This window comes from Cyrtonyx montezumae, unplaced genomic scaffold (assembly GCF_038088225.1).
Source record: "Cyrtonyx montezumae isolate F1298 unplaced genomic scaffold, pur_monq_1.0 scaffold_3, whole genome shotgun sequence".
Taxonomy (NCBI): domain Eukaryota; kingdom Metazoa; phylum Chordata; class Aves; order Galliformes; family Odontophoridae; genus Cyrtonyx; species Cyrtonyx montezumae.
Genome location: NW_027072034.1, coordinates 84,329,232 through 84,356,784, shown reverse-complemented (window position 1 = coordinate 84,356,784; position 27,553 = coordinate 84,329,232). Strand labels below are relative to the sequence as shown.

The 27,553-nt window shown below is 42.8% G+C and overlaps 2 protein-coding genes across 4 annotated transcripts in view; one reads left to right on the top strand and one right to left on the bottom strand.

Moving 5' to 3' along the window:
- POLQ (DNA polymerase theta) overlaps window positions 1-4,378 on the top strand; it is a 54,358-nt gene extending 49,980 nt beyond the window's left edge. The window contains exon 30 of the mRNA XM_065742130.1: window positions 3,904-4,378. Coding sequence (XP_065598202.1) covers window positions 3,904-4,017 — 114 coding nt within the window. The 3' untranslated portion in view covers window positions 4,018-4,378. The remainder of the gene's footprint in view (window positions 1-3,903) is intronic.
- Window positions 4,379-12,364: 7,986 nt separating this feature from the next.
- Window positions 12,365-27,553, bottom strand: part of STXBP5L (syntaxin binding protein 5L) — a 185,290-nt gene continuing 170,101 nt past the window's right edge. For all 3 annotated transcript variants that reach the window (XM_065742112.1, XM_065742113.1, XM_065742114.1), the window contains 6 exons: window positions 19,053-19,292; window positions 17,706-18,066; window positions 16,886-17,051; window positions 14,348-14,459; window positions 13,772-13,992; window positions 12,365-12,804 (listed from right to left, as the gene is read on the bottom strand). In XM_065742112.1, coding sequence (XP_065598184.1) covers window positions 12,763-12,804; window positions 13,772-13,992; window positions 14,348-14,459; window positions 16,886-17,051; window positions 17,706-18,066; window positions 19,053-19,292 — 1,142 coding nt within the window. In that variant the 3' untranslated portion in view covers window positions 12,365-12,762. The remainder of the gene's footprint in view (window positions 12,805-13,771; window positions 13,993-14,347; window positions 14,460-16,885; window positions 17,052-17,705; window positions 18,067-19,052; window positions 19,293-27,553) is intronic.

Here is a 27,553-nt window from a genome sequence, read left to right as displayed (position 1 = left end):
TATCCTTTACTTTCAGACTTGAACCATCCCTGTGACGGAGGTTCACAGTTTCTTTTCCAGTGCCTGTTGGAGCAGTTCGTCTAGCTTCTCCTCAAGGCATGAGTGAAATAGCTTAGTACTATTGATAGCTGCAGGGGGAAGTATTTCTCATTTGGAAGCTTCCTGAGTTTGGATGTATTTTTGCCTCTCTCCTTATTTTCTTTGTCTTCTGCTGCCTAATTCAGTACATGTGTTCATATGGCTGCAGTCTGTATCTTATGTAGGGAAAGGAGATTTGGTAGTTTCTCTGCATTTGGTAGTTTCCTCATTCTCCGCATACCTATCTTTCTGGTAAGATTGTTAGGGTTAGCAGCATAGTAGATACAAGAAATGTGCTGCATGGACTTAAAGCACTTTTCATGTGCATGCATGTCTGTGTATGCTCTTTGCCTGTACTTCCTGGTGTCTGACAGCTCTCAGCAGTGAGCCTCTCAGCTGCGTGCTGGCAGAAGTGTTAGTCCAAGTCCTGAGCACAAATCCAGGGAGGCTCCCAGGGTATGCTCCTGCATCTTTGGAGTGTCTTCCCATTTTGTTCTGCTCATATGCATTCCAGATGACAGAAGACAGCATCCCAGTGGCAGGCAGAGACAGCAGTAGTGGCTGGTCTGAGCAATATTTATCAATTTTCTTTAAGTGTTTAATATTTTCTATTCAATCCCAGATTCCGTTCGTTTTACCAGCTCCGATCAGACAACTGCTTCTTCAATCCTGGCAGGCTGTCACAGACATAAAAAGGCTCCTAATTTTCATTTTGTAGAGAACTAAAATCCTTCTGGAATATAGGCTTTCACATCTTTAGACACTGAATTCAAGTTGACACGGTATCTCCAGCAGAAATGTGGCCAAGATTTTCATATTATTTATTTATATTACTTACTGTTTAATATTTTTTTCAGTAACAGCCTTTAGTTCAAGGGCAATTATTACTAGTTTCACGTTTCTGAAGGAAATTAGAGAATTGATTCTCAGGGCAATCCAATAGAACAGTGTGTGTACCCAATACATATTTCTCAGACTTTCCAATTGTGTTCCAGGTTGAGCTTGCAAGTTTTTCAAGGATTTCCTTCTACTGAAGCAACAATGTACTTCTTCCTATCCCTTCATTTAATTGCTCAGAGGGCCAGAAAGGGCCTTCTTTGTGATAATACTGCCTGCTCTCTATTCAGATGCACCATTAGAATTTTCTTCTGGTGAAAATATATAGGTTGGGAAGGATCTCTTGAAATCCACCCCACTCAAGCCCTCACTCGAAGTAGGGCCTGAATTAATAAGTCCTTTTCCTAGACTCATAGAATCATATAACCATTACGGTTGGAGAAGGCCACTAAGATTATCTACTCCAACCATCAGCTCATCACCTCCATGCCCATTAAGCATTTTTTAGTAAAAAGTGAGCATAACTTGGTTGCTGTATTGGTGATTTTTTCGTCTTGCTGGCATCAACATTTTACTGCACTGCAAGTCATATGTCTCTTGGCTGCAATAGTAATTTGTATTCAGACAAGTCAGTGTGGTCACGTGCTTCATGCTGGCTCCAGCTTATTTTCAGCTGCAAAAATGCACTAAGAAAAACTAAAAATATCCTCCCATGTATCTAGGAGTCTATGTTGTAGTCCACAGAGTATCCTTTCAAATAATTTGGGAGAAAAACAATGCAACTGATCCTTTGGTTTTCATTTGCATTCTATCTGAGCTAGCCTGCTTCTCTTAGAAGACCAAATTGGGGTAATACCTGTAAGAGTGACGGAGCACTGAGGCTGCCCAGGAGGTTGTGGAGTCTCCTTCTTTGGAAACCTTCAAGACCCACCTGGACTCCTACCTGTGCAACCTGGGCTAGGAAGCTGCTTTGGCAGGGGGGTTGGACTCAATGATCTCTAGAGGTCCCTTCCAACCCCTGCAATTCTGTGATTCCTTGTGCAAAACATATGAAAAGTATGAGATATCAAGGCTTTTATAGTCTGTGGAGAATGTCAGAGTGGAAGGAGGGAGCTTTCAGAGCTCATCACAACAGCAAGATGGTCAGAATATTACCAAAATGGGAGAAAGTGGCTCAACCTCCAACCTGTTGAGCTGATCTCAGCAAGAAGGAGACAGGAAGGAATATTAAATTGTGGGCTAGATTGGGAATCAAAGGCTAGGTGCTTTCTAGATGTTTTTTAACTGCCTACTCGATACCACCATCATCGTTTTTATGTGTATAAGCTGGCAAGTATTCTTCCCAGTGTGTTTTAGCTGGCCATTGAGAACACTGGAAGTGGTGACGCTTGTTTAATGTACAGGAAATTAAGAGCCCAGAGTGCACCAGATTAGGGCTGGTGCATGACCTGTCTCTTTCCATCAGCTTCCCCAAGCCCCCAGCCTGCAGGTTCTTGCATCTCTGCAACTGTCTTCTGTAGAATGATGGCACTTACTGTAAGGGCAGCAGTGCTATCCTGTGTACCTTGCTGGGCAGGCGTGCTTGGCATGTTGCTGTTCTCAGCTCCCTCTGTAGGGTTCATGTTTCTTCTGAAAATACTGCTCCCAGCTCTTAATCAAGCCTGCCATGGATTTCAATAGAGTGGAAAATTGATCCATGTGTATTCACACAAGCAACATTTTCTTTTTCCATATCCCAGAATTGTATTTGCTTTCTTTCTCACAACAGTGTGTCTTACTTAGGCTCTATTCAGCTTTTAATCTCCGATAACCCCTTTTATCTCCCGCCTGGATGATTATTTTTCATCCTATTTTTGAACAGGAGATTATTTCTACCCTAGTTTTCTGTTCTACTTCCTCATTCTCTGTACTTGTCTGTACTGAATTATGTCCTGTTTCAAAGGCTTTTTCTAGGTTATCAAGAACATTATGAAATATGGTAAGGGTGTAGATTTTGGAAGACAAATTTCCCTCTGCTTCTTGATGCTGTTGTAAGCATATGTGCTATGATCTCAGCATCCCCTGTCCCTTCCGTAGCAAAATTTCTATGAAAATCTTATAGGGTAATTTCTCCTGTGGACACCTGTGAGGGATGAAAAACTCTGAAGGGCTGGAAATTTTGGACAGCTCCCACAGACACAGCAGCCTCTGGCTGAGATGAGTCTCAGTTATTTCAGAGCTGCTTCTTCTGTGGTTTATGGGATGAGTGTGGATGAAAAAATTCACTCATAGAAGCAAACAGGATAGGCTGGGCTCCATGTGGGCCTTTGGTCCAAGACAGCTATTTAATGTGGGGAAAATACCTGGCCTCATACAATCCAGAAAGTCCAGAGCAGAAATATCTTCTGGGCCCCTAATAGTGTACCTAGATGAAGATTTTCTTAGAAATATCTTTGGAGGACAGCAAAATGGAGTTGCCACAACCAAACTGATGGCAAATCTGTGTGGTTTCTCTACAACCTGTATTTCCCAGCTGTCTGTACTGTTTGTTTCATAGTTTGCCTCTCACTCCGAAAGGAGGAGGAATGCAGCTCTTCAGGCTCTTTGCCTCTGGTTTATTTTTTGTGTGTTGCTTTCTGTACAGTGCTGTTTTTAGACTCCATGAAATGCTCAGTTATGCAGCTGAATGGAAGAGGATAGTGCAGGACTATGAAGTTTTCAATGAGAATTTACTTATGCTTTTTTTTTTTTTAAGTAATTTTTAACAGTGTGAAACCAATCCCAACTCTGTAATGCATAAAATGTTATTTGTTTTAAACAACTTCCCAGTTCATAAATCCTTTTCGGGATTAAAATGTTTCTTTCCATTTCCATCAGTGGCAAGTCAGTGCCAACAAACACGTGGAAGAGCTTCAGATTCCTGACCACTGCAGTTACCAACAGAGAAAGAGCACTGAGCTGCTGGGTTCCCATGCAGTGCCGCAACACTCACTGTGTGTTTTCTTGCAGGTAGCTCAGATTGTCAAGCATGAGATGGAAAATGCAGTGAAACTCTCAGTAAAACTGAATGTTAAAGTGAAAATCGGACCTAGCTGGGGAGACCTGCAGGACCTGGAGCTGTAGAAGGGATACATGGCTTTCTTGTTTTTGGAAGACACCGTGAGCTGCTCAGGGCAAGGCCCAGCACACTGGCAGGCAGTGGCAAGCCTCCTGCTTGTGTTTCTGTGGTCATCACTGTGAACTGTCTTCTTAACCTGGGTCATGGAAGCTGCTATGAATTCACCATGCTGAGCCTTCCAAAGGTCAGATGGTGCTGAGACGTGTTTGTGGAACTGTGGAAATTATTAATTGCTAAAAGCACAGTATTTAAATGAATTTTGCTTGTACTTTAAAACAAAGTCCAAAGCCTAATGAATTTATTACATATGAAATGAACAGAATTATTTAATTAAAACAAAGATTATTTAGAAGTTTTTAAGTGTAACTGTGTTAGGACAAAAAAAAAAATAGAATATCAGTGTGTTTGTATGTTGAATTTTGCAGCCATCTGCTAGGAGTGTTCTGCAATGCTTTCTGCTGATAATGTTGAAGTGCAGGAGGTGGCTTTCAGCTGGCTGCATTTCTCATGGAGCAGCCGTGCAGTGCTCACAGTGAGGACAGCTGGAGGACAACTTGTGAACTCTTGTACCTAACAAGATCTCCACAAAAGCTTTCATTTTAAATAATGAAGAAAAATAAGAAAAACATCTCAGCTTGGACAGCTTAGGTGAGCACCTTGCTGGTGTTTGAGGATGGTTGTGTTACTTGAGTTTTCCTGAGTGCTGGGTGTGATCTCTTGGTGCAGAGACTGGTCTTGTGGGGAAGCCTCATCTTGGTGGCCTGCTGAGAGCTGCTTGGGTCTCACCCTGTGCTCTGCTTCCATGTCTCTGACTCTGGTCAGGTAGGAAGGTTTGCTGGCACACGTACTCCTCAGACCAAATGAGGAAGGAGCTGCCAGAGAACTGACCTGCCCATGTGTGGTGGCACAGCTTGTTAACACCTTCTGCTTTGGCTAAGCCTCACATCACATGGTTTCATTTCCCTTCCAGATTGTTGCGTGGACTGTACAAGTTCAACTATTTTTGTTAACTTTATAAATGCCTCACCTTGAATTCATGATTTTCATTCAGTGGCTGTTAGAAGAAAGGAAGGAAAAATGCCTCCTGCCATCTTCTTTGTCTCTAATTGCCTTACCACGTCTTCCCATCTGCAGCACCTTCTTGGTGCAAACAACCTCGTCTTTCTGCACTTGCCTCCTCTGAGAAATGTTCCAGCCCCTAATTACTATCCTTCCATTTCTGAACTTTGCTGGATCCTTTGTCAGAAGCATCCTTTTGAAGTTTCCTTTATAAGCAGACTGAAGATGCTGTGCAGTTGGCTTTGAGCAGCCTGAGAGTATGGTGGAGCTTTGAACTTGAGATACAGTGGTTTTGGTGCAGCTGTTATCTTGACATCAGGAGTGCTGGGCACGAAGGTTCCATGAGAACGGTGAGTTTCAAAAGGTGTTAATGTGGCTCATGCACAGGCCACATCCTGGGCTTCAATCACTGTAGCAGAAATGCTAAGTTATGGCCTGAAGCAGTGATTCACCTGTCACTTACACCTGGTAGTAAGGCAGGGCCAACCCAGGGGAGCTCAGGTGCATGAATACCTGAGTGACTGGAAGGGATGGAGGCAGGATCCAGCCCTTCCCAGACCTCATTTAAGGGTTGGTAGGGGAGGTAAGGGTATCTAAGGGTAAGCAACTCTTTTATTTCTGTGGCTGCTACGTTTGGGCTCATTCTCGTTTGCTGTAGCCAAAGTCTTTGCCACCCTGCTTTTATTGTGGCACTTTCCACCCCATTATAGCATTACAATCACAGAATTGCAGGGGTTGGAAGGGATCTCAGGATGTCAACTCCTTCCCCCCCTGCTGAAGCATGTACCCTACAATAGGTCACATGGGTAGGCTTCCAGGTGGGTCTTGAATATTTCCATGAAGGAGACTCCACAACCTCTCTGGGCAGCCTGTGCCAGTGCTCTGTTGCCCCTACTGTAACAGACCTGTGTGTCATGCAGTGGAGGCAGGCACTAAGCAGCAGTGCCCCACTGCCCTTCCCAGCACTGAGCTGACCCGCCTGCCTGTTCTGATTTATGTTTTTCTTCACTTTACATTGAGATTTTTCTGTTTCCTTTCTGCCCTCTCTGCATGGTAGTTTTCCACCACGTCTGTCACCTGATAGCTGAGCTCTTTATCCATGGCATTCATTTGATCGGCAGTCGCTTCCTTTCTATTCTGGGCCTATTAAAGCTTTGTTATTACCAGAGCTGAACCACGGCCCCCTGGTGTCAGACCATTTGTGTTCTCTGCCTCTATCGAGGCTGGGTTGGATTCATTACTGATTCACACGGCCTGATGAGTTCCTGTTCCTGAGCTTCGTGTGGTGACGCACCTGTGCTGGATTTCAGGCCTGGCTGCAGCCTCTGTAATTTGAGCTGCTCTCTGGCACATGGCAGCATTCCCCTCCTGCAGGCTGCCTGTGGGGGTTCAAAAGGTGGTTCTCAGCAAGCCCCCTGGATGGGGATGCTAATCAATGGAATGACTGACACTGAACTGAACTCGTTTTGATAAACAGACTTGATGACTTCATTATAATTAAGCAGTAATTTGGAGCAAATGGGGAGATAAAAGTGGCCACCGCTCTGTGAGGCAGCTGCTGTGTTTGAGTCATGATAGCAGAACTGGTTCTGAGCTGCTGCCTGATTGCTGCTATTTACATCCCTTCATTCTGATTAGTCTTCAGCTATCAATGAGTCTCGTCGATTCCCTTGAGCACGGGAAGCAAAACAGGACTTAGGTAAGTTGAGGCACTGCTGAGAACAGTGCTGAAAATTAACTTCTGAAGTTGGTAGGTGAGCCAGGAAGAGGTTGGCTATATGCATTATTTACATATTTTTGCCTGTGTCTCCCCCTGCACTCCGCAGTGGGCTGAGGCCCAGTTGGAAATGGGTTTTCTCTGGCTCAGGAGCGTGTACTTTGAGTGAGTGCAGGTCCCTCTTTGTCTTCCTGGGTGCTGGGCTGCCAAAAGGGATAGGGTCCAGTGCCAACAAACAACTGCAATCACCCGGGCTGCATTGTCTTCACTCAGTGTGACCCCCTTGTGCACCAGATTCTCACATGGGCAGCCCATTCCCATGACTTATTGAGCAGTCTTGTTCTACTTGGTTCACATCCACTTTCCTATCAAAATGGCTTGTGTTTCATCCTGCCACTGAACCCCTTTTCAGTGTGTGACAGAACTTCCCAGAATCAATATCATCAGGAACAGCTCCCATTAGTAGCTGATACGGCTCCTCAGGGACTTTCCTCATGTGCATACAGCAACCTTGTTTAGCTCTGCTTGCTTTGACCAAGCTCTCCTGGCAGTGCTGCCTACTAATGGTGCTCTGTACTTTCCTGTACAGAGTAGCAGAGGAAGACAGATGGATGACAAAAGCCAGCATAGTGCTTTGGTCTGGCTCCATCCATTTGCTTTTCTCCCATTCTATTCTCATTTTATTGGGAGTTGTAGAGGGTTTTTTTCTGCTGTTTTTTTTCCCTCTAAATCTGTGGCTGGAATGTGGAAGGTGAACTGGAACGGAAGCGTGGTAGCTTTGGCTGTTATTTTTGATTCTCTCCTGGCAAAGCAAATGAATCACATTTCTGGCTAAGTGGCCTTAAACAAGCATGCTTCTGCACTGCTGAGAGGTCAGCCTGAATGGGGACTGTTCTTGCCCCGTGGTGGAAGCAACACGAAGGGCACTTGGCTGAGAAGTCCATCAGTGAGGCTAATATTTCCAGGGATGGGTGTTAATGCTCATGAGCAACTTGTAAAGCACAAGAGTGTTGCCTGGGTTCAGGCTGTGCCTCTGCCTGAGCTGTATGAGGAAGGGATGTGGCTGTCCTGATCTCAGCAACAACTGCTGCAGGATTCTGTGTGTTCCTAAGTGAGCAGTGTAAACTCCATCCAAATGTTCTGTGCAAGCCCCTTGTTTTCTTTGAACCCCTGCAAAGAATATATTAGGGGAAGAAGAAGAGAGATCTACACCAACCAGTTAGCAATTCTTTCCTTTATTTTCTTTCCCTCTTTTTAATTTTTTCTCCTAAATTGGAAACTCAAAACAGCTTCATTTAAAGCTGCTGTAGGGTTCCTGTTGTGGAGCTGCCCTGGGATACCCATGGGGACAGAACTGGGTTAGCACAGTGTGTGTGGCTCACCCCAGTCTGCCCTCCTGTGAAGGAAGAGGTGATTGTTAAACCCACAAAGACTGTCCACCAAAATGACATCAAATCTGAGTGCTGGTTGCTATTTTAAAAAAGTACAGTGTTGGAGCTGTTGATTTAATCATGGAACAAAGCACATGAGTGGAAACAGGGATTTTATGTGCCTATCATACCAAGATGAAGTGCTGACTCCAAATGGACACATGTGGCTTCTTAATGAGAGAGAGTGTGTTTGTACTGAGCCAATGACAAGGCAAAAAAAGCATTCCATACTGAAATGCTCTGTGCTTGAATTCACTTTCAGGGTAAGGAAAATGATGCATGAGTGCCAGGATACCAATGGGTGTAACTAAATGAACTTGTGGGGAGGGGAGGGTTGCTTCCTTTACAATATATCCAGTTCATAAATTGGAGATACCCCGTTCATAAATGGAGGAGCCCTGAGGTGTAACACAGCTTTGATCTCAGCTGCACTGTTTTCTTCGATTTTTAAAGTATTTTGTAATATAATAGATTCTGGTGTAAAATGGCTTCTGTAAAAGGGCTTTGGAAACTGGTTTGGAGAACTTCTACATGCAATAATTTTATACAGTACATGCAGCAAACAATTTCTGTTAAATGTTCACATAGGAAGCTATAGTGGCAATACAGGGGGTGTTTAATGGATATAAATAGTGCATTGGAGTACTGCGGGGAGGGGGGGGAATTACACAAAACAAAGTCCAGTTGTCACTTTTTCCTTCATCTCATCTTCACTCAGCATTTGAAGGTTAACACTCCATTGAATGGATTTGGTTTCTTAACAGAACAGCTTGTACTTCACTAGAGGCTTGCCTACTCAGGAAGCATACAAATAATCTGATTTCATGTATTTTCTCTGCACATTCAGTCTGTGTGCAGCTCTGAACACAAGTGAAGACAATCAGTTGAACCCAGATGTATGAAGACTGCTGCTGAGTGCATCGGGGGTGGGGACGTGGCTGTGAGAGGCACTCCTGGAAGGAAGGATGGAACTGAGAAGGGCATTCAGCTGAACAAAAGCATTTTACATGGAACAAACATTTCCAGGTGTTCTGATCTATTGTAACTGAGGATTATGCTGTTGGAAATACATCGAGGTGTAGGTGGTGCTCTTAGTGGAAAGGTGAAAAAGCATGTGATTTCAGTGCACAGGGACGGTGTCCTTCATTACAGCACCCTGCTGTGCCCATGGCTCTGAGCACTGTGTCTTCACTGCAGTCACAGCACATGTTGTTCAGCAGTGCCCAGTTCTGGCCTTTTGGAAATCCCCCACTCCCCCTCGTTTCACAATAAATAACCAGGCAAGAGCTCTTCCTCCCTCATTGGCATTTTTAAGTGAAGTTTTTTTCACATACATGATAAATCTCAATAGAAAGCATTTAACAGTGTGCACTACCAAACTTATACAACATATACATTACATATATATATTTTATATATAGAATATTCTATATACAAACATATACAACTTTTCAGATCTCTACAGCCTACAAGAAAATTGATAATTATAGTCACGAGTGGTGAACATAACAGAAGTAGGGACTTGTAACTGTCTGGAAATACTGAAAATATGTATGAGTGGAAAGCAGGATAGAGCTGTGACCCAATGGGGAGGACTGGAGAAAAGCTGCTTGAAAGTTTCTTATTAAAAATCGAAGTTTGAAGGATGCTAGATTCTAACTCTCTGTTACGGCAGATGTAAGTCTACGGGTGGGTTTTCCCTGCTGTTAAGACAGAGACTGGTGGCTGCCCCACTAAGTCTGACACTGCACACATGACTTGCTGGACACTTTTCCCTCTGGGCATGCTGTGGCAATTAGCTGTTAAAGGTCATCATTACATTTTTACACTGGGCCCTCCAACAGGCAAGCAGGTTCCTGCTCCTGCCTGGAGGGACTGCTGCCTTTGAGGCCAAGGGGAGCTCTGCTCTGCGAGCACACATGTGTACAGAAAGCTCATGCAGCGCTATGCACTGCCATGTCACATCAGTGTGCCGTGATGTGTCAGCATCCACCTGGGCCCATTTCTTAAAGGCTAATTGCACCAATAAATACATAATGAATAAATTTCACTATTAAAAGAATAGTGGAAAACTGGTAAAGGCCTTTTCATTTGCACCACCTTAGGTCATAAGTAAGTGTAGGGATGGGTACAGAACCATCCCTGGTTGGTATCCTGACATCACCAATGCAGACTTCTCAACTTCTCTGTAAAAAAGAGCAGAGAAGGGAGAAAGAATTAGGCCTATGAGGTTGGTTGGAAGGTGGGGGTCTGACTGATCCACTCAAAAAGATTTTGCTGCCCAGAGACAAAGTAATGGGTTTGGGGTACAGCCTAGTGCTCAAGCAGAGCGAGTGTGCACTGCACCAGAAGAAAGAATGATAGCACTGTCGTTGTTTCTCACTGTAAATGCCCAGTTACAGTGATACTTCTCCCAGGGAAGCAGCCAGCTCTGCGATAAGAGCCGCTGGAAGGAGCACCCCAGCCCAGCTCTTTCCGAAACACCTAACACCCAGACATCCTCTTGGGTCACACAGTTTTAGTTCCTTAACTCTCAGCAGAACCACAGGCATTACCTGGGGCTCTGACCCTTATTCAACCAAGTTTCTACTGTTCTCACAATTACAGTTCACTTTTTCCTGTGACAGAGAAGAACGTGCCCTGTCTCCCTCCCAGAGGAGCCAGACCAGTCAGGGTTCTCCTTTTGATTTTGGCCCCAGAGAAATGTAAAAGTGCTATAAAGCAAACAGCTCTCGTGCTCCTGTATGAATTTAAAACTTAACACCTCAGCTCTGTTCCATCACTTTAACTTGTGTAGCTGGGCTGATAGTGAAGCTAGATTTCTAGCCTGTACCATTTTCCATTTTATTTTAAGAAAGCAAAAGACAGAGTAAAAGCATCTTCGAGAGAGATAATCTGAACATGAGTATGATAGCAATCCAGTGACGTTAAGATCTAGTTCTGACTGCGATGCTGTCTGTTTGCATCAGTGTCAGTCAAGGCTCTCTGAAGGAATGCCTCCTTTTCTCCCATTTAGGAAATTATTTAAAAATTTTCCACCTGCTGCTTTTCTACCTTTTCCTCTCTTTCCTTTTCTGATTTGGAGCTCCGTGCAGCTACATGAAAACAAGTCTTCAGTGCCTTGGTTCCAAGGCAATCTTGAATAATTTTTAACTAACTAAACAGGTCACCTGTGTGGCACTGTACTGCACCTATAAACTCAGCATCCATCCGTACAAATAGGTGCTGATGGGTTCTACTTACTGTTCTCTTCTGTCTCTGCAGGCTGGACAGCATTCTGCAGGGTCCACTTTAGAAACCAAACAAGCCACACTGAAGCAGAAGCAAATTACTTTTAGCAGTGTGAGCAGATAATCAATTGTCACACACCTGTGGTGTCATTTTTCTATACATGCCAATTCAGTGCCATATGTTAACAATCAGTTTTCATGCTCTTCCCTGACCCATCTTTAGGTCTTGCTGCTGTGAGCTCTCCCCACTAGCTTTATGGGGTCACCGTGTGGTTACCTGAGCATAATTTCAGCCAACCACTTAAGAAAAAAATCAATGTTCTGCAAGCTGTTGAGCAGCTTTCTTGAGTGGAAATTGATGGGACTCTCCCCGTGGTTTCCTATTTTGCCTTCTCTAACTTCAAGAAGTGATTCTCTTAAGTTTGTTTTCTGTTCCTGCAACAGAGAAGTAAGGCAACCAAGTGACAGAGAAACCACAGGGATGAAAAATGCCACAGACGCCTTCAAGGACAGCCGAGATAAATCCAGGGCACATTTTTAAAAGTACAGATAAGGGCGACATGTCATGTACTCTGAATTCCAAATAAATCATCTGCTCTCATGTTTTAATGACATTCCAGATTGTGCCTGTCTAGCTACTTGAAAAATCTGTACATTTTGGGCATAGACTTTTGAAATTATTTATTCTACTGGTAGGAGTTAAACAGCACTGATTTCAAGCAATGTTTTTCAAGGAAATGAGTAGCAGGTAAGAAAATGCAGCTCAACTTATTTTTATGTTGAGAACAGTAGCAAACATGCTTGAAATGTACTGGCTTTTGTAGTCTTATTTTCAAAAAATAAAGATTTTTGCCATTTAAGTATTTTTTTTTTGCTCAATATAAATGAATCCCATTTTTCTTCAGTCACAACATGCTTTCTTTTTTTTTTTTTTTTAAGATGTCAATTAACCATGCAAAGTTTTCTAAGTGCATTAACATTTGAGTTTGTACAGAATATTTTTAACCAGACACACTCCCCACAGTTCATACTGACAGCTTCTGAAAAGCTGCATGCCACAGTGGTGGTTCAGTTCCTTTTGGGAAAGACTGGCTGCTGCATAAGCCAGGTGCCACAGTAAGGCCCACATGACTCCAGTTTCCATCTCACGTTCTGGAAAATGACTCCCACTGTGATGAATCCAATATAGTAAGAGGAAAACATCTTCTAGGAGAAAAAAAAACTGTTTCTGGCCAATGCCTGGTAGATTTGGGAATGAATGTTCCTTCCCTCAACAGTGTTCTGAGCAAAGCCACAAGAAGATTCTTTAGAAGTTTAAAACTGGTACCATTTTTTGTCCTTGTATTTCAGCATTATCTACAGAAATGGAGGAAAAAAGGGCGTCACAAACTTCAGAAGTAGTGAAGTACATCAGTGCCATTTCTTCTTTCCAACAGTGTCACTAGGTCTTGAATGCACTGAAATGTTGTTTTATATTTAATTTCATAATTGCTAAATGCCTTTTAAAAAGTCATTACTTGCCTGTTACTCCTGTTCATTAAAAGATTCCTCCTGAGGAACTTTAACTACTTTACCACTTCAGTTTTTGCAGAAGCTCACATATGGAGCATGGTAGACTTGCCCTGAATAAACTCTTTTTGCATTTCAGGCAAGAGCAGTTCCTTCTGAGTATCTTTGCCTCACACATACAAAAACTAATAAGAATATAAAGGTCTTGCCCAGAGATGCACAGCTGTACAGTTAACTGAAAAACAAACTTTTTGAGGAAGTATTCTTTAATCTTGTTTTATCTTAAAAACTAAAAAGAAATCACATTAATTGATTCCCAGCTTAGGGCTGGAAGAGCTTTCTGTTTCTGACTGTAAGCACAGGAGCTGTGTATTCCAGCCAGCCCTGTTCGTAGCAACTGTATCACAGTGCAGTACCAGAGGTTTCCTCCTCTTCTTCCTAGTAAGATCTGGAAATGTTCCTATGTACAAAGCCACCTACCTGCATTCTGCCCTACTGCATACATCTGCTAGACTGAGTAAAACAGAATGGATTAGTGACAAAGGTGTGAGATGAGACGTGAAATTCAGAGATAACGATGCACGTTCACTTCATGAAAATATGCAAGAGGTTTGCAATGGAAGTTTCTCTGGGGATTTTCCATGCTGTGGGAACAGGGGAAGGAAAAATGGCATGCAAGTTAATGTGAGTGCACCTCCAACAACACGACTGTGTGAATGGGGAGAACAGCACTTGACTTTCCTGAGGGGAAGCAAAGGCTGAGCTGCAGGGATGGTGATATTTAGCTCTGAGTGTATGGTGCCAGGGCTCTTACCTCATGTGCATGTTTGGAAAATGCCTCTGCACTGGCCATCATGCTCGCGGTCCTTTCATCCAGCTCTCCCAGTTTCTGCCCTCGCTCGTCAAGAGCGATGCGAGCACGAGTCAAGTCCCCAATGACACCTCCTGCAGCTCCTCTCACGCCTTCAATGCCACCTGATCCAGGGATGTGCTGGGCGAGACTGCGAGAGGCTTTTCCTGCTGTGGCCTCCCCAACTGCAAAGGAGAAATATGAACACAGGGGAGTGAGAGGTTGTGGTGCTGTTGATTCTTCTGGTCCTCGAGCTGCAGCCTTGCAGCAAAGACACCTTACTGCAGATGGCACACGTGGAAGACTTTGCTCTCTGCGCTTTCACATCTGCAGCCATACTGCCAGCCCTCCTATTGGTCAAAGGAAGCTGCTGCCATGAAGGGATCACAGACAGGGCAACTGAGAAGTCTGCCCTCTCTTCATGCTGCCCTCTTTATTCTTTTTGTTTTTGTCATTAAAACAAACCTTGCTTGTATTCTAGATGACAAGGGCAGGGAATCACATGTATTAATTTATGGAAGAAAGAGAAAAATCACTTACAAAGCTCTTCTCTGTCAAAAGCTTGTCCACTTCCTCCAAAAAGCCCTTTAAGAAAGCCTCTGTTTTGGGCTTCTGGTGTTTCCACGGGAGTAAACAAATCCCCAAGCATGTCCTAGCATAGTCAGACAAAAATCATATGAAAAATTACTGAGATGGAAGCAGTCTGGGAGGGGCTGTTCCATCTGCATGAGCTTAAAGAGCCACATGCATTGGATTTTGTCAAGTCACTTTAGAGTGCTGCACAAAGAACAAAATCAGTACTTAACTGTTGTGTTTTATGACAAGTGAATAGTAGGGCTAACTCGATTTGCTAATGCTTTTAAAAGGACTTTTTTTTTTTTGCTGCCCAGCCTTGTGTTCATAGAGAAAACATTTTAAGCAATATACATCATGGAAATGTTATCAATGGTAGGATTACATTTTGCTTAGAAACAGCAGTGGTGACACTATAACTGAATAAACAATTTGTCATGAATTATTGCTGTAGTGATTATCCAGGCTATCAGGACAGTCACTCTGTTTTCCCTTTATAACATACCTGAGCTTGGTCACTGTGAGCAGTTCAGAGTTGTTTTTATTTTAAGCAAAAACCCACTGCTTTCCATGACCCACCCCTCTCCAAATCAGTGCATTTTGGTGGTGCCATCCGGCAGTGTCTGACAGCACTGCTGTGGAAACAGAAATTTCAGAGCAGCTGAACTGAATGAGGGCCAAACACATCTCAAGCTCAGCTTTATTTGCAGCAGTACGGCTAAAAGTTGGATCTCCAGAATCAAACCGATATTGAAAGCATACAGTCCCATTTGTGTTTAAAACCAGCGGGGCTGTAAAATAAGAACAGTTGCTGCCCTGTTGCTCAGCTCTGTGTTTGCTCATCCGAGCCTCAACAGGCAGATCCAGCTGTTGTGCTGCTCAAAGTGCTCGGCTCCTGGGAAGCTGAGTGCCAATGACAAAGCTGTGATTCACATTTACTGCTCCCCTGCACCATCACCTGATCCGAGGAGAAAAATTACTGAAGCCTTTTGAGCTGAAGTGGCCTCTCTCATGCAGCCTGGCTTGTTCTCCTAGGTAGCAGGTGATACCTGGTCATCTGCTTTTTGTACTGGGATAATGACTGTGCAAGCCTTTTATGCCCTCCTATGGATAAAAGCCAGGGTAGAAGCAGCCATAGTTCAGCAGTATGAAGAAGCAAGGGCAGTTTCCATTTTGTTGTTGCATGATGCTGTTAAGGTTAATAACAATCTAGCTTACAACAGCCTCTTGCTTACGAATCCACCTTCCAAGATGCACTGAGCAAACCTTTTGATAATTTTAAAATTGGATTCCTGCAAAATGATCTATTTTCCAGTGTGCAAGAGTCTGCATGCAACACTCACACCTCCCAGGGCTCCTTCAGACCTGAGACAGATGCTGCTGTGAAGTGATTCAAGCAGCTCAGTACACGTTATTCCCTAGGGCACAATAAGTGCTGGCAGGACTATTTCTTTTGTATTTATATCCTGGCTCGATGCTAATTATATAACTAAGAACTTGTTCACCCCCTTATTTTTTATTTTATTACTTGTGTTTCTCCCTGTAACCTCTCACAATTCCCCCTCTTCAAGTAAATGACATTTTAATTTGCATTTTCATTATATAAAAAAAACAAACCTAACATTGTAAAGAGCTTTGCTCAAAATAAATTATTCCAATTAGACCATTTCTGTAGCTGCTGCATTTTAATGTACGGTGGGAGATGATTTCCACGTGGGGGAGAAGGGGAGTACTGATTAGTGGAGTGAAAATGATGGTAAATAATTAAAAATAAATTAAAACAAAGTATATTTTTTGATACTATCAGCACCTGTTTGTCTCACGTTCCTACCCATCTACTGGAAGCTGTAGGTATTAAGACATTTTTAGGGTTAAAATTTGAAAAAATAGATTACAGGAAGGAATGCATACTCTCAGAGGCAGTTTCTGTGTGTTGGACACATGCTGGTACCCACTGCTAAGGCTGCTCTGAATGTGTAACTTCCCCTTATTTCCCATCAGTCATTTTTAACAGTTGGTCTCTCATATGGGGGGAGACTTTGAGAGGCAGGCTGTGAAGAGTCCCATTTGGGCACATAAAAGGGTCAGAAAAGACTGTAATTAGGTGAGGGCAGGCTGCAGACACAGGACAGTCATCAGGGCACATAAGCATGGTGACAGCGGCAAGAAAAGACCAAACAGCAACAGAGCAGCTGACCTCTCTGCTCTGCTTTGATAGAAAGACAAATGTAAAGGAACATGTCCTTGAGGTCACTTACAGTGCTAGAAATTAACTAAAACACTCTATTTTTTTCTTCCACCAACACACAGGCTTTCCATTGAACAACAAACCATCATCTCCGGCAATGGCAGAATTGCTTACTGTTGACTAGAAATCACAGCCTGGTAAAACACTGTGTTGAGAAATCTAGCAGCAAACGTGGCAGTTCACACTTGCACAGCTCGCTGCTCAGGCCTCCAGCCCTCCCACACACAGACAGCGAGAAGTGCAGATGCAACACCTACCTGAAGGTTGTCACACATCTCCTGGCTGTACGTGAGGCGCTGGATCTCCGTGGGAGAGCTGAGGTACAAAGCCTGCCCTTCGTTACTGAAACAAAAGGTCCGAGCTATCCTCATATCCGTCACAGGCAGATAGTTGATGTCCAGCAGGGGGCGAAGGCTGGGCAGGCTGAAAAGAAGCAGATACTTGGGTCAGTCACAAATCGCCTTGCGGTACATCTGCTCTGCGGCTGCATTTTAAACTGATGTGTAACTTTATGTTTTTCATAACTGGAGGAGTTAAAGAGCAGCTCTAAGCTGAAAAAATCTGCCATTCACACAGTGCCCTCCTTTCTACTTTGCTTCCCTGCAGGGAGGAGTTTCAGCTGCCTTGCCTCCAGTGCTCAGCTCCTGCCACTGTTTGGATGCAGGACGTGCCCATGACACAGCACGGCTTGTGCCATGTGGCCAGGCAGTGTGAGGGTAAGGCCTGTCTCTAGTTATTGCTGGGCACGTGGCAGAGTCCTGCTTGCATGCTGTGAGGAGAGGCTCCAGCAACCCCTCTGCTGCCCTCCAGCTTCTCCTGCTTCAACTGATTGGCTGTACAGCAGGATGGCACTTTCCCAAATTCAAACGGCATGACCAAGGATCAGGTGCAGCTGCAGGCAAGGCCACGCTCCCAGAGGAGCAATTCCTTGTATATAAAACGTGCACTAAATGCATCTATCAGGGAGCTAACGCAGAGCATCAACCGTGTAAGCACACCGCAGCAAATGCAAGCGGAATGTGATGGCACTGTGCCACCTCTTTGTTTGTTTTGCCATGAGATTAGTTAGATAAGTACCTCAGTGTCATGATGTGCCCATTGGCACAAAAGCACGCCAGACAGACGCTGTTACAGAGGGTGACCACATCTGCTTGCAATAAAAAGGACGTTTCGGTGATGTTGTGGACATAAAGACATGTTTGGGAAGGCAATGAGAAGACTTTGGCTTGTTTTTCTGAACAAATGACTGCAAATTGATGATCACCCATATCCTGGGAGGAGGAAGGGGAATGCATGACAAGTTTCCTTTTCCTTGTTTTTTCACCATCATCAGCACTGTGTGGGTCCCTCCATACTTCATATGGTGGATGTATCAATGTCCCTGTGCAGTCCAAGCACGCGAAGGTCAGCACGGCTCCTTTCAGTGTCAGAACTGTGCCTGCAAAATACAATCTTCTCTCACTGGCACTGGCATCACTATTTAACTGGTTGTCAGCACAGTGGACACATGGCACAGGTGACACTCAGGTTTTGCTTTTGTAAATACAGAAAAAACATTTACCTAGTCAGGGTGACAAGTCTCCCTTGCTCAGCTCTTCCTGACCACACAGGAAGATGAACACATTGGCTGTCATCACTGAAAGGTCTCAGGCAGCCCATGTCAAATAATCTATACAGTACATGCTACTGAATACCATAAAGATAGGCTGCCTTTTTTCCTTATATATATATATATTTGTTTTTAATTCATCTCTACCAGTGGGATTATTTGTTCCCCAGACAGTTGCTGCCTTTAGTCTGGTGTCCATCCAGTCTTGTTTTTTTTTTTAAACAAATCAGGGTGGGGGGGGCTTACCACTACTCCTGCATCACCCTGTTTTCTGACATTATTTTACTCACAACACAATAAGCACATCCTGCCTCTTAGCCCTGACCTCTCTCAGCCCTCTATCCTCACTGTTCTGCCATCTGTCACTCATTCAGCCAAAGATCTCTCCTGGTACATCAACCTGCCAACATTTGTGTTTCCTTTCCTGAGCTCCCTTCTGCTTCTCTGCAGCCTTCTGACAGGAAAGGCAGCCCAACTGTTCACAGCATCCCAGATAGGACAGCATCAGAGCAGCACACAGGACTGCAATTTCCCAGTATGAAGGATCTCTGCTAATTTCCCTGTCTTCACAAGAAATAAATGCGACCTTGCCCAAGATGCAGGGCAAACTTCAATTGAAGTGCCTCAGTTTGTGGAGCTGTGGGTTTCTCGCACACACCTCTTTTTACCTGTGTGCCCTTAATGTAGGGACTGGCAACTACTTAATACATTTCTTGATAATTTTCTGGCAAAAAAAAAAAGCCATATAAAATCACGCAGTTTCTCCCCCATTGAACCAAGACGGATAATAAACACAAATAAGGCTGCACTCTTACCACTCGGTGACACCAAGACTGGCTCTGACTGCCGTAAGTCATCACTGGCAGGCAGGTTAAGAGAGAGGATTAAGACCATACCAAGGCCCGTTCCAACCCAGAGACATGGAGAGACAGCAGAGTCATTCTTTCGGGCAAAGGACTCCATGAAGTACAAGGCTGTGATTGCCTCCTTGGAGTCCCTATCAATACTCGACACGCTGGAGCTTCGGGAACGGCTGAAGGAGTTCTCCCGGTTTTCTGTATAAATAAATACAATTGAACAGGCTTAAGCTGGTAACCTGAGAACAGCAACAGATACAAACTCCCCGCAGGACACTGAAAACACAGCATTTTCACAACCTAGGAAAACGTTCTGATACTAGCACCGTACCAGCTTCCTGACAGAGTAGAAATAAGTGTGGAAAATGCTGTCAGACCTCATCAGTTAGATCTGCATTAGAAATAGCTGCTTATTATGAAGATTAGCATAGACTAATTAGAGTTTACAACAGCCTTAGCTCAAAGGACTTGTTCTAAATAGCATGAAATAATTTTAGACCCATATGCTACTGATGCATTTAATATTAATCCATGTATCTCGTTGCTGTAGGACACAAAGGGAGAAGCCTTTTCCAACTTCAGAACACATGTTGTTTGCTCCGCTCCTTTTCCCACATCTAGGAAGCACAAGCACTAAGTTCACAGCTGCTGCATATCATCAAGCTCTCTGGGGAAAAGACACACATCACTCAAATATCCCGACATCCAAAACATCTCAGGGTACAAATCAACTCTAGCTTCCCAGGCTCTGAGATGAGAAATCTGCTCTGAGCCCTCAATGACAACTCATGGTGAGCTGGCACCAACAGTGTCATCTTTTTGCCTGAACTTTAGCAGACAACAGTGAGAGACGCGTGGAGGCAGAGCCATACTAATGGAGAGTTTGAGCTCTTCAGAGGGAAGTGGCAGTGAACACAGTCTAAATGCTGTAGGGCTTAGGGGTCCAGCTTTGCTTTGCCTTGCACCAAGAAGGAAGCCCAAAAGTGTGAAAGGAATCTGCTGGGGGTAGCCATGCGTGTCAGTGGCAACGTGGTGGAGGCTATGAAGCACAGCAAAGCTAAAAGGTTCCTGAAGACTAAGGGAGCCAGAGGGAAGAAAAGAGCAGGGTTGGCCACCAGCATGGCCTTTGCAAAGCAATTTGTGTCAGTGCTGCTGTCTGCCATCACAGGGTCAAAGTCAGATCTTGATCACTGGAAACCTCACATTCTCTTCTGCAACACAAACATCAGAGGAACAGGAGGTTATGGAGATGGAGAACATTTGAAAGTATCAGACCTGAGATAAAAGGCTAATTTCTGAATCTACTGTTATGAGGCAGGTTTGTGTTTGGTACAAAATTCTCATCTTGGCACATACAGCTGCCTCTTCAGAGCCTGCAGAAATGAAGGAGAGGAAATACGGTCTACTTGCGGTTAAGAGTAAAATTAGAAAAGGGCTTTCTCAAGCACTCCAGTTTAAAACTGGGCTAAGCTTCACACTGTCTCTTGCTCCACCAGAAGCAGCTGTTAGGTGGTGAATCCTCCTCAGACCACATACTGCATTAGATTCCCTACCCAGATCACTGCACGTGAACTGCAGAAATTCTCCTCTTCAGAGCAGCTACCTGGGAAATACTGGAGAGAACCACAGCAAAGCATTATTGGAACAACAGGCATTACTATATATGCTACCTCACATGCCTGTATTGGCACACGTGGATGGGGGCAGACGAACATGCTGCTCAGACATACTTGGCACAGCTGCTGTTCTTGGAGGGCATCTGTAGCTTTACAAACAGGAGCTTCAGAGGAGAGCATTCCCTGTCACTTCAGGCCCACTCTAATGAAAGAGAAACTTGTGTCTACTTGAATTTCCAAGCACTGCCTTCTCCTCACCCTGTTTAACCTTCTTTACGTAGGCACTGTTGTCATTCTAGTTCTAGCTAAGTGCTGCTAAATATATCTGCAGAAACCTGGGAATTTTTATTCATGTGAAAAGCTTCTAATACCTTGAGAATCATTGTCTCCCATAACCCCAAGCACTTTGTACTTCTGCAGTGGACTGGTTGGCCAAGCTCCTAAGGGCGTCAGCTAACAGGCAAAGAAGGGCAGAGGGGTGATTTCAAGGCACAAATCCTCAGGGCTTCTCACACACACACTCACACACATATACATATATATATATATATAAATATATAAAATTCAAAGGCTACCTTATTTTAAAAATACGTTGCTACAAAATTAATTTTCTCTTTAGAAGTCATAACATTCAAACACGGTGGTGCTCAAACTAAGAAAGATATTGAAAGGACAAATATGCATCTGCTTAGTTAGCATAGGCTACATACATACACGGACCTTAAAATACATGATGTACCATTCGCATATGTCATCGAGCTTTCTCCCTCTCTAAACTAACAAGAAATGTTCTTCACTCCAGTACAGTACAGCTAACTAAGGCATCTTAGCAGAATTGACATTAACAGATATAGTCTTTGGGACACTTCTGGGAACATACTGTGCAAGTTTCTATTAAATACACTACTCAAAATGAAACACGAAAGATCAGCATGACACTTGTCAAAGTTTGATGTCATTAAACATATCTGAACAGCAAAACAAAACTCATGGAAGGCTGAAATCACTATGGAACTTTAATAGCTCTAAAAGAAGGACAGAATCTCTCCTCTTTGGTATAAAACTTAGTTCAGTACTGTTCCCCCGACACTTTCCCTCTCAAAAAGACTATACCTCAAATTCTCTAATTTGAAACCACTCCATTATATCCTGGAGAAACATAAAGACATGTTCTTTGGAAAACAGAAATGTACCTAGCTTAATTTCTGCATTTAAAATGATATCCCATCTGCTAGAAGTTGTTATGCACAAACACTGTCATTCCGCAGTAATCTGTAACACAGACTATGCATTTCATATGCAACACTGTTAGGGGTTTTCTCATATATTTTCCTTCTGTTACATGGTGATACAGGTGTAGTAACAGTGACAGCTACATCTCTCGGCATGACTGCGAACCAGGGCCCGTATTAATTCAGGTATTCCCTTTAACCTAGGTCAAACAAAGTTGATTTGGTCTCCCTGCTTCACTAAGAAGACAGCCATTCATATGTGAAAGGCAAATAATTTTCTGCTCCACAGTTCTTTCCCTCATTATTCTCTCCACAATATTCTGCTATGTTACACTTTCTCCTAAGTGAGTGTCAGCCTCTTAATTGCCTCCTGCTTTGAGGGAGTCAATGTTCTATTTTCTTAGGGAGGCATTTATCCAACTCCAGTGATCCCTCTGTTATCACACAGCTGTGTCTCTTTTAGGCTAGCATGCCATTTTTCCTCCTTTTCCCTTTGTAGACCTGGATTGATTGACTTTTCTTCCCTTCTTTTTTCTTCTTCTTTTCTTTCCAAGGAGGTCTGCAGGCTGTTCCTGCAGCTGGGAGCAGAGGAGCCAAGAGCACTATGAGAGTGTTCCCTGAGAGCCAAGCAATGACTGTCATTAGTGCTATCCAGGTTGTTAGACCATAGTCTAAGCAGCTCTGAGCAAAAGCATTGTTATCTGCAGTGAGGAAATTTCAAATAGCTGCATACTGTGAGTTAGGACCATACTATAGAAATACTACTACAAAAGTGGTTCTGCTTGCATCAAAAAGGCTTCATTCAGCCCCGGTGTATAGACTATATACACAGTATACGCACAGTGTAGATTAATGCAACCTCGTCTACCTGTGCAACCTTGTTCGGGGAGCCTGCTTTGGCAGGGGGTTGGACTTGATGATCTCTAGAGGTCCCTTCCAACCCCTACAATTCTACGATTCTGTACTGAGATGTAGATGGAGACTCTGGAACCAGTCCCCTGGAGAGGGGGTTCAATCCGTAAGACTGGATTGATACTTAAATTCCAGCTACAAGCAACAGTGTACAAGTAGAAAGCTCCCGATTTAACAATTGCAAAAGCTCCAATTTGCTACCCACCTCAGGGACCAAAACATAGAAGGACACTTCAATTCACGTACATAAAAATGAAGCCAGTGGTGTTGGGTCTTACCTTTGTTCATCCATGTGTGAGCAGTACAGTGACGCTTGTCATGTGAGAATGAACTGATTCCATGTAATTGCTGAAGCACTGCCCGTCTGGAAATGTAACCTACTGCCACAAAATCGTGTGCATTGCAAAAGGACAAGAACAATTGAGCCAATCACCATCACGACATTCCTATGAACACAGCCCCGAGCACTGACTGACCTAGCTCTTTCCTTGCATGACAGAGTGCTCCTGCTGTAGCACACTGGTGTCTAGCAGAAGATGTGATTGAGGGCCTAGGGGGTTTCAGAGAACTTGAAAGGCCATCTGAGTAAATAATTCCCTATGTTTCAATTGCTACATTCATAGAGCACTTGTAGGGATTTTTTTTTACTACCTTTTGTTTAGCAGAAATAGCATTAGAATTTCTCTAATTTCCCAAGGAATTAAAAGAAAAAAAAAAAAGTAGGGGACACTAACAACAATATTTATGCCACTGATGTCTGCTCTTTGGGGGAACATTCTAACTTCTTTGTTCTCATCTGCAGCCAAAGGCTTGCAAGGGGAACACGTCCTCAAACATCAACACATCCAGGAAATTGTCATCATGATTATTTTAAAATAATGAGGTAAGGACCAACAAAGAAACATAAAGTCCATTTCTTTTTGGAGTTAGGAATCAAGAAAAGAAAACAATCATTTGTTATGAGGAATGAAAGAAAATTACGTGTGACAAAGATCAATATTGTCACTGTAAATGTTTACATTCATTACCGGAGAGTTCTGCATTCAATTAACCGTCAGAGTGTTGGATTCTATTTACAGGTTCATTCCTGATTTTAACACACTCAGTAACTGATCTGCTCATAGAATATATACAAAAATCGACCTTTTTTTTTTATATATGTGGAAATCAATATATTCTGGAAACAAATTTAAATGGTTTTAATTCTCCTCACTTGGGGATCTTGAAAAGTTTATGTTTCAGATACCAGATTTGACAGAAGGTAATGAAAATATTAAACTATTTGACAGTTTAAGGATTATAATCTTAATAGTTCTAGATAAACATCACTTTTTAAATTACTGAGTCAGGAAAGCATGCAAAGCCCTGAATGCCTGTGTAAACATACAGTAGAGGAATTACATTTCAAACAGGAATTTGCACGCAGTAAAAACACAGAGACAGAGACTGAACCATATTACAGACAGCAATGCTTCAGCAACACAGAGGAGAAAGGGGCAGGAGGTAACGCTACGGGGCTTCCACACACTTAAGAACAGTGCACAGTTACTTGGCTAAGAGCATCTTCAAACACATTTTAATAGCATCACTCTGAAGCTGCATTCCATGTTAAAGCAATTCACTAGAAAGCAGCAGAAGTTATCTTAGGCACAAACAATGCAACAGTCTACACTCTTACTGTGAATCGTTTTCTACTGGATCAGCTCAAATCACTACTATTGATCTACTGGATCAGCCCTAAAACTATGTCAAAAAAGAATGTGAATATATTGCTTGCAGAGTATTCAGACCAGGATGAGTGCATATGCTTACACAAAGCTCACACCTAGGGGATGCTTCACTCCACCCACCCCCACCAACCCTGAGAAAGATCTGAAATGTAGTACAATCCTGAAGTTGCTATAGTAATAACAGCGTAATTTGACCGTGTGGTTTCACAGAATTACACTGATGCAGAACTGATATAAATGTTAGCAAAGAAAGGCCTCAAAGAGAAAAACAGATTTAAGTCACCAGACCTGGAACTTCACTCTGATATTTTCAGAATACAGAACAGTTCAGGCTTATTTTTAGTTCAGGACATTTAAAAAAAAAATGGGAGGAGCTGTTAGAGCAAAACTGTTTTTCAAATTGAAAATGAAGTAGAAATAAGCATTTTTATGGAAAGATAGAAATGCTGGAGATCTCTACAGTAAATCATGCCTATCAAGCGTTCCTATTGGATTGGATTAATTACTTCCCATTACTTACACAAGCAGACTGTCTTCCCATTTGGGACACTAACAGCTCAATTTGAATTTAGATTATAAGTTTGAATATATGTTTTTTAATCAAAGATATCACAATTCCCTATAACTTCACACCCAGTCTAAAATATTCTTTTTGCAGAAGCAGATAACATTGATGATAACATCTTGATAACATCGATGGTCTGGGAAGGAAGAACATGTTCTGCAACTTTCATATGTGGATGTACCCAAGAATCAGTAGAAGACAAAAGGTGCAATAGAAGAAAAACCTTACATTCAGTCAATAAAGCAGTCGAAATAGTTGTGCATGAAAGAAGTGAAAGCATTCTTTTTTTTCTCCAATTAGATTCTCTGCTTATGTAACTGAAGAGTAGATAGAAAAACTTTGTTGATAAAAAAAATGTTGGAATAGCTATTATAATGTAAGAATGACTAGAATGCATATATGATCTTCCCTTGCTGTCTGTATACAACAGCTCCACAGCTACTCCATTCAGTCAGAGAAGTACCAGGCATCATCTAAAAAGTGTGTCCCACTGTTTCAAAAGCTATGTCAGATACAGAAATGGTAAAGTTGAGCATGTAGTGCAAAACCTATTCTTCACATTCAACATACTTAGAGTGCAGCATGAAATCAGCTTAATTTGGAATAAAATGATCATTTAAATTAAAACTGTCTAAACATTCAGTGAACATAAAAATAACAAAGCTTTCTTACACTTGGTAGTTTTAAATACAAGGAAAATTTGCACATTCCTATATGAGAAAAAGCAGACCCTAGTAGAACTCACAGAAAATGTACTCCCAGGAAAAGCAAACATTAACTCAATCTAGTCCAGCAGAGTTGGAATGTAGGCAAAATCTTTACATCTGTATGAAGACAAAGCTATCTCTCTCTTCCCAGGCTTTTACTGGCTATGAGATGTTCTTTCATGAGGCAACTCAGTTTCTAGACAACCACTCCTTACTGCTTTGTCCAAAGACATAGGGAAAGCTTTCTGTGACCATGATTTAAACAGACGTTACATCTGACAAAGATTAAAATCTGGTCCAAATAATGACAGCCTCAATGGCTTTCTGCAGTCTAGTGACTGTAGTGCATGGTAGAAACCCAGAGGCACAAATCAGCCTGAGAGAACTGGCTGCATCCATGCCTTCTGTATCTGCAGCCACTAGGTATCATGAGCATTTTTCATGTATCCCCTGGAAGACAAACCACTTTAAGGCACAATAGCAAAGCTTTAGTCCAGTCTAATGGTTATAATATTCAGATGGGAAGGTGATCCTGAGGCTTCTGTTCCCTCTAGTCCAACTTTTTGTTTGCTTTGAACCTAGTATAAAATATAAATGTGTTATAGAGAGCTCCACTTAAACTTCATAGTGTCTAGAAACTAGGCTACTTCATGCTATAACAACCAACTTTTTATCAATGTCCTTGGAAGTTCTTACGCAGACTTCTTGGTCAAGTGGCATGCCCCACTCATTTGGTTGGGACCTCCTCTCAGTCTGAATCCTGAAGAGATGGACTGCACTAGGTGGGCTGACATGTTCCCTTACTCCCAAGTTCAATTGTCATTGTTTTTGATGTTTCTGCACCACAGGCAGACTGGGTTTTGCCCCTTGCTCACCCTTAAAATCTCCCTATATCTAGTCACTAAGAGGAAGCAAGGAATTTTTACTTGATCTACAGTAGAAAGCAAACATGCACACTCTCATCTCTGCCATAACTGAAAATGAATATAGGACTATGGAAAGCACATTTCTGGAAACAGTTTTTTTGAATTAAACTTTCAGTATCAAGGAACAGACTTTATGGATGTTGAACAGGTCCTGCATGCAATCTTATCTACTTCTCTACACAGACAAGAAATAGGATGGTGACAGTGACTAGTGAAGACTGCAGCCTCTCAGATCTAATCTCTAAGCCATTTCCTATTAAAATATTCCTGTTGTTACTAGTCACAGATATGCAAAGTAACTTCAAATGCTAACAAAATTGAAATGACTCACAAGCAGAACCAACACCGTAGTACCCTCATTGATAAAGAAAAAAATCTCCAGACAAGGGGTTTTCAACCTGCTGCAAAAGCTTAGCTTTGAAAAATCATGGCCCTTAGGGGCTTCATAAGGCACGGTAACAAGATAGCTGTATCACGCCCAGTGGACCAGGTAAGTGTCTGTCTATTTGGATGCTAAGAATGTTTATCAGAAGTCATCCACTTTCCAGTATCAGGAGCAATGATGAAGATAATGCAGTGGAGAGCATGAGTTGTTCTAAATACTGGCCAGAGATTCACTAACGTCCTGAAGAGAATCCATTTCTGCAGCTAACTATCCCTGTGATCAAAATGAATCGCCTACTGTCCCCACAAAGTTGTGCCCCTGACGTTGTAATTTATGTCCGTTACATTCTGCCTTTCTCTCAGCAGATAGAAACAGTAGTTAATTCC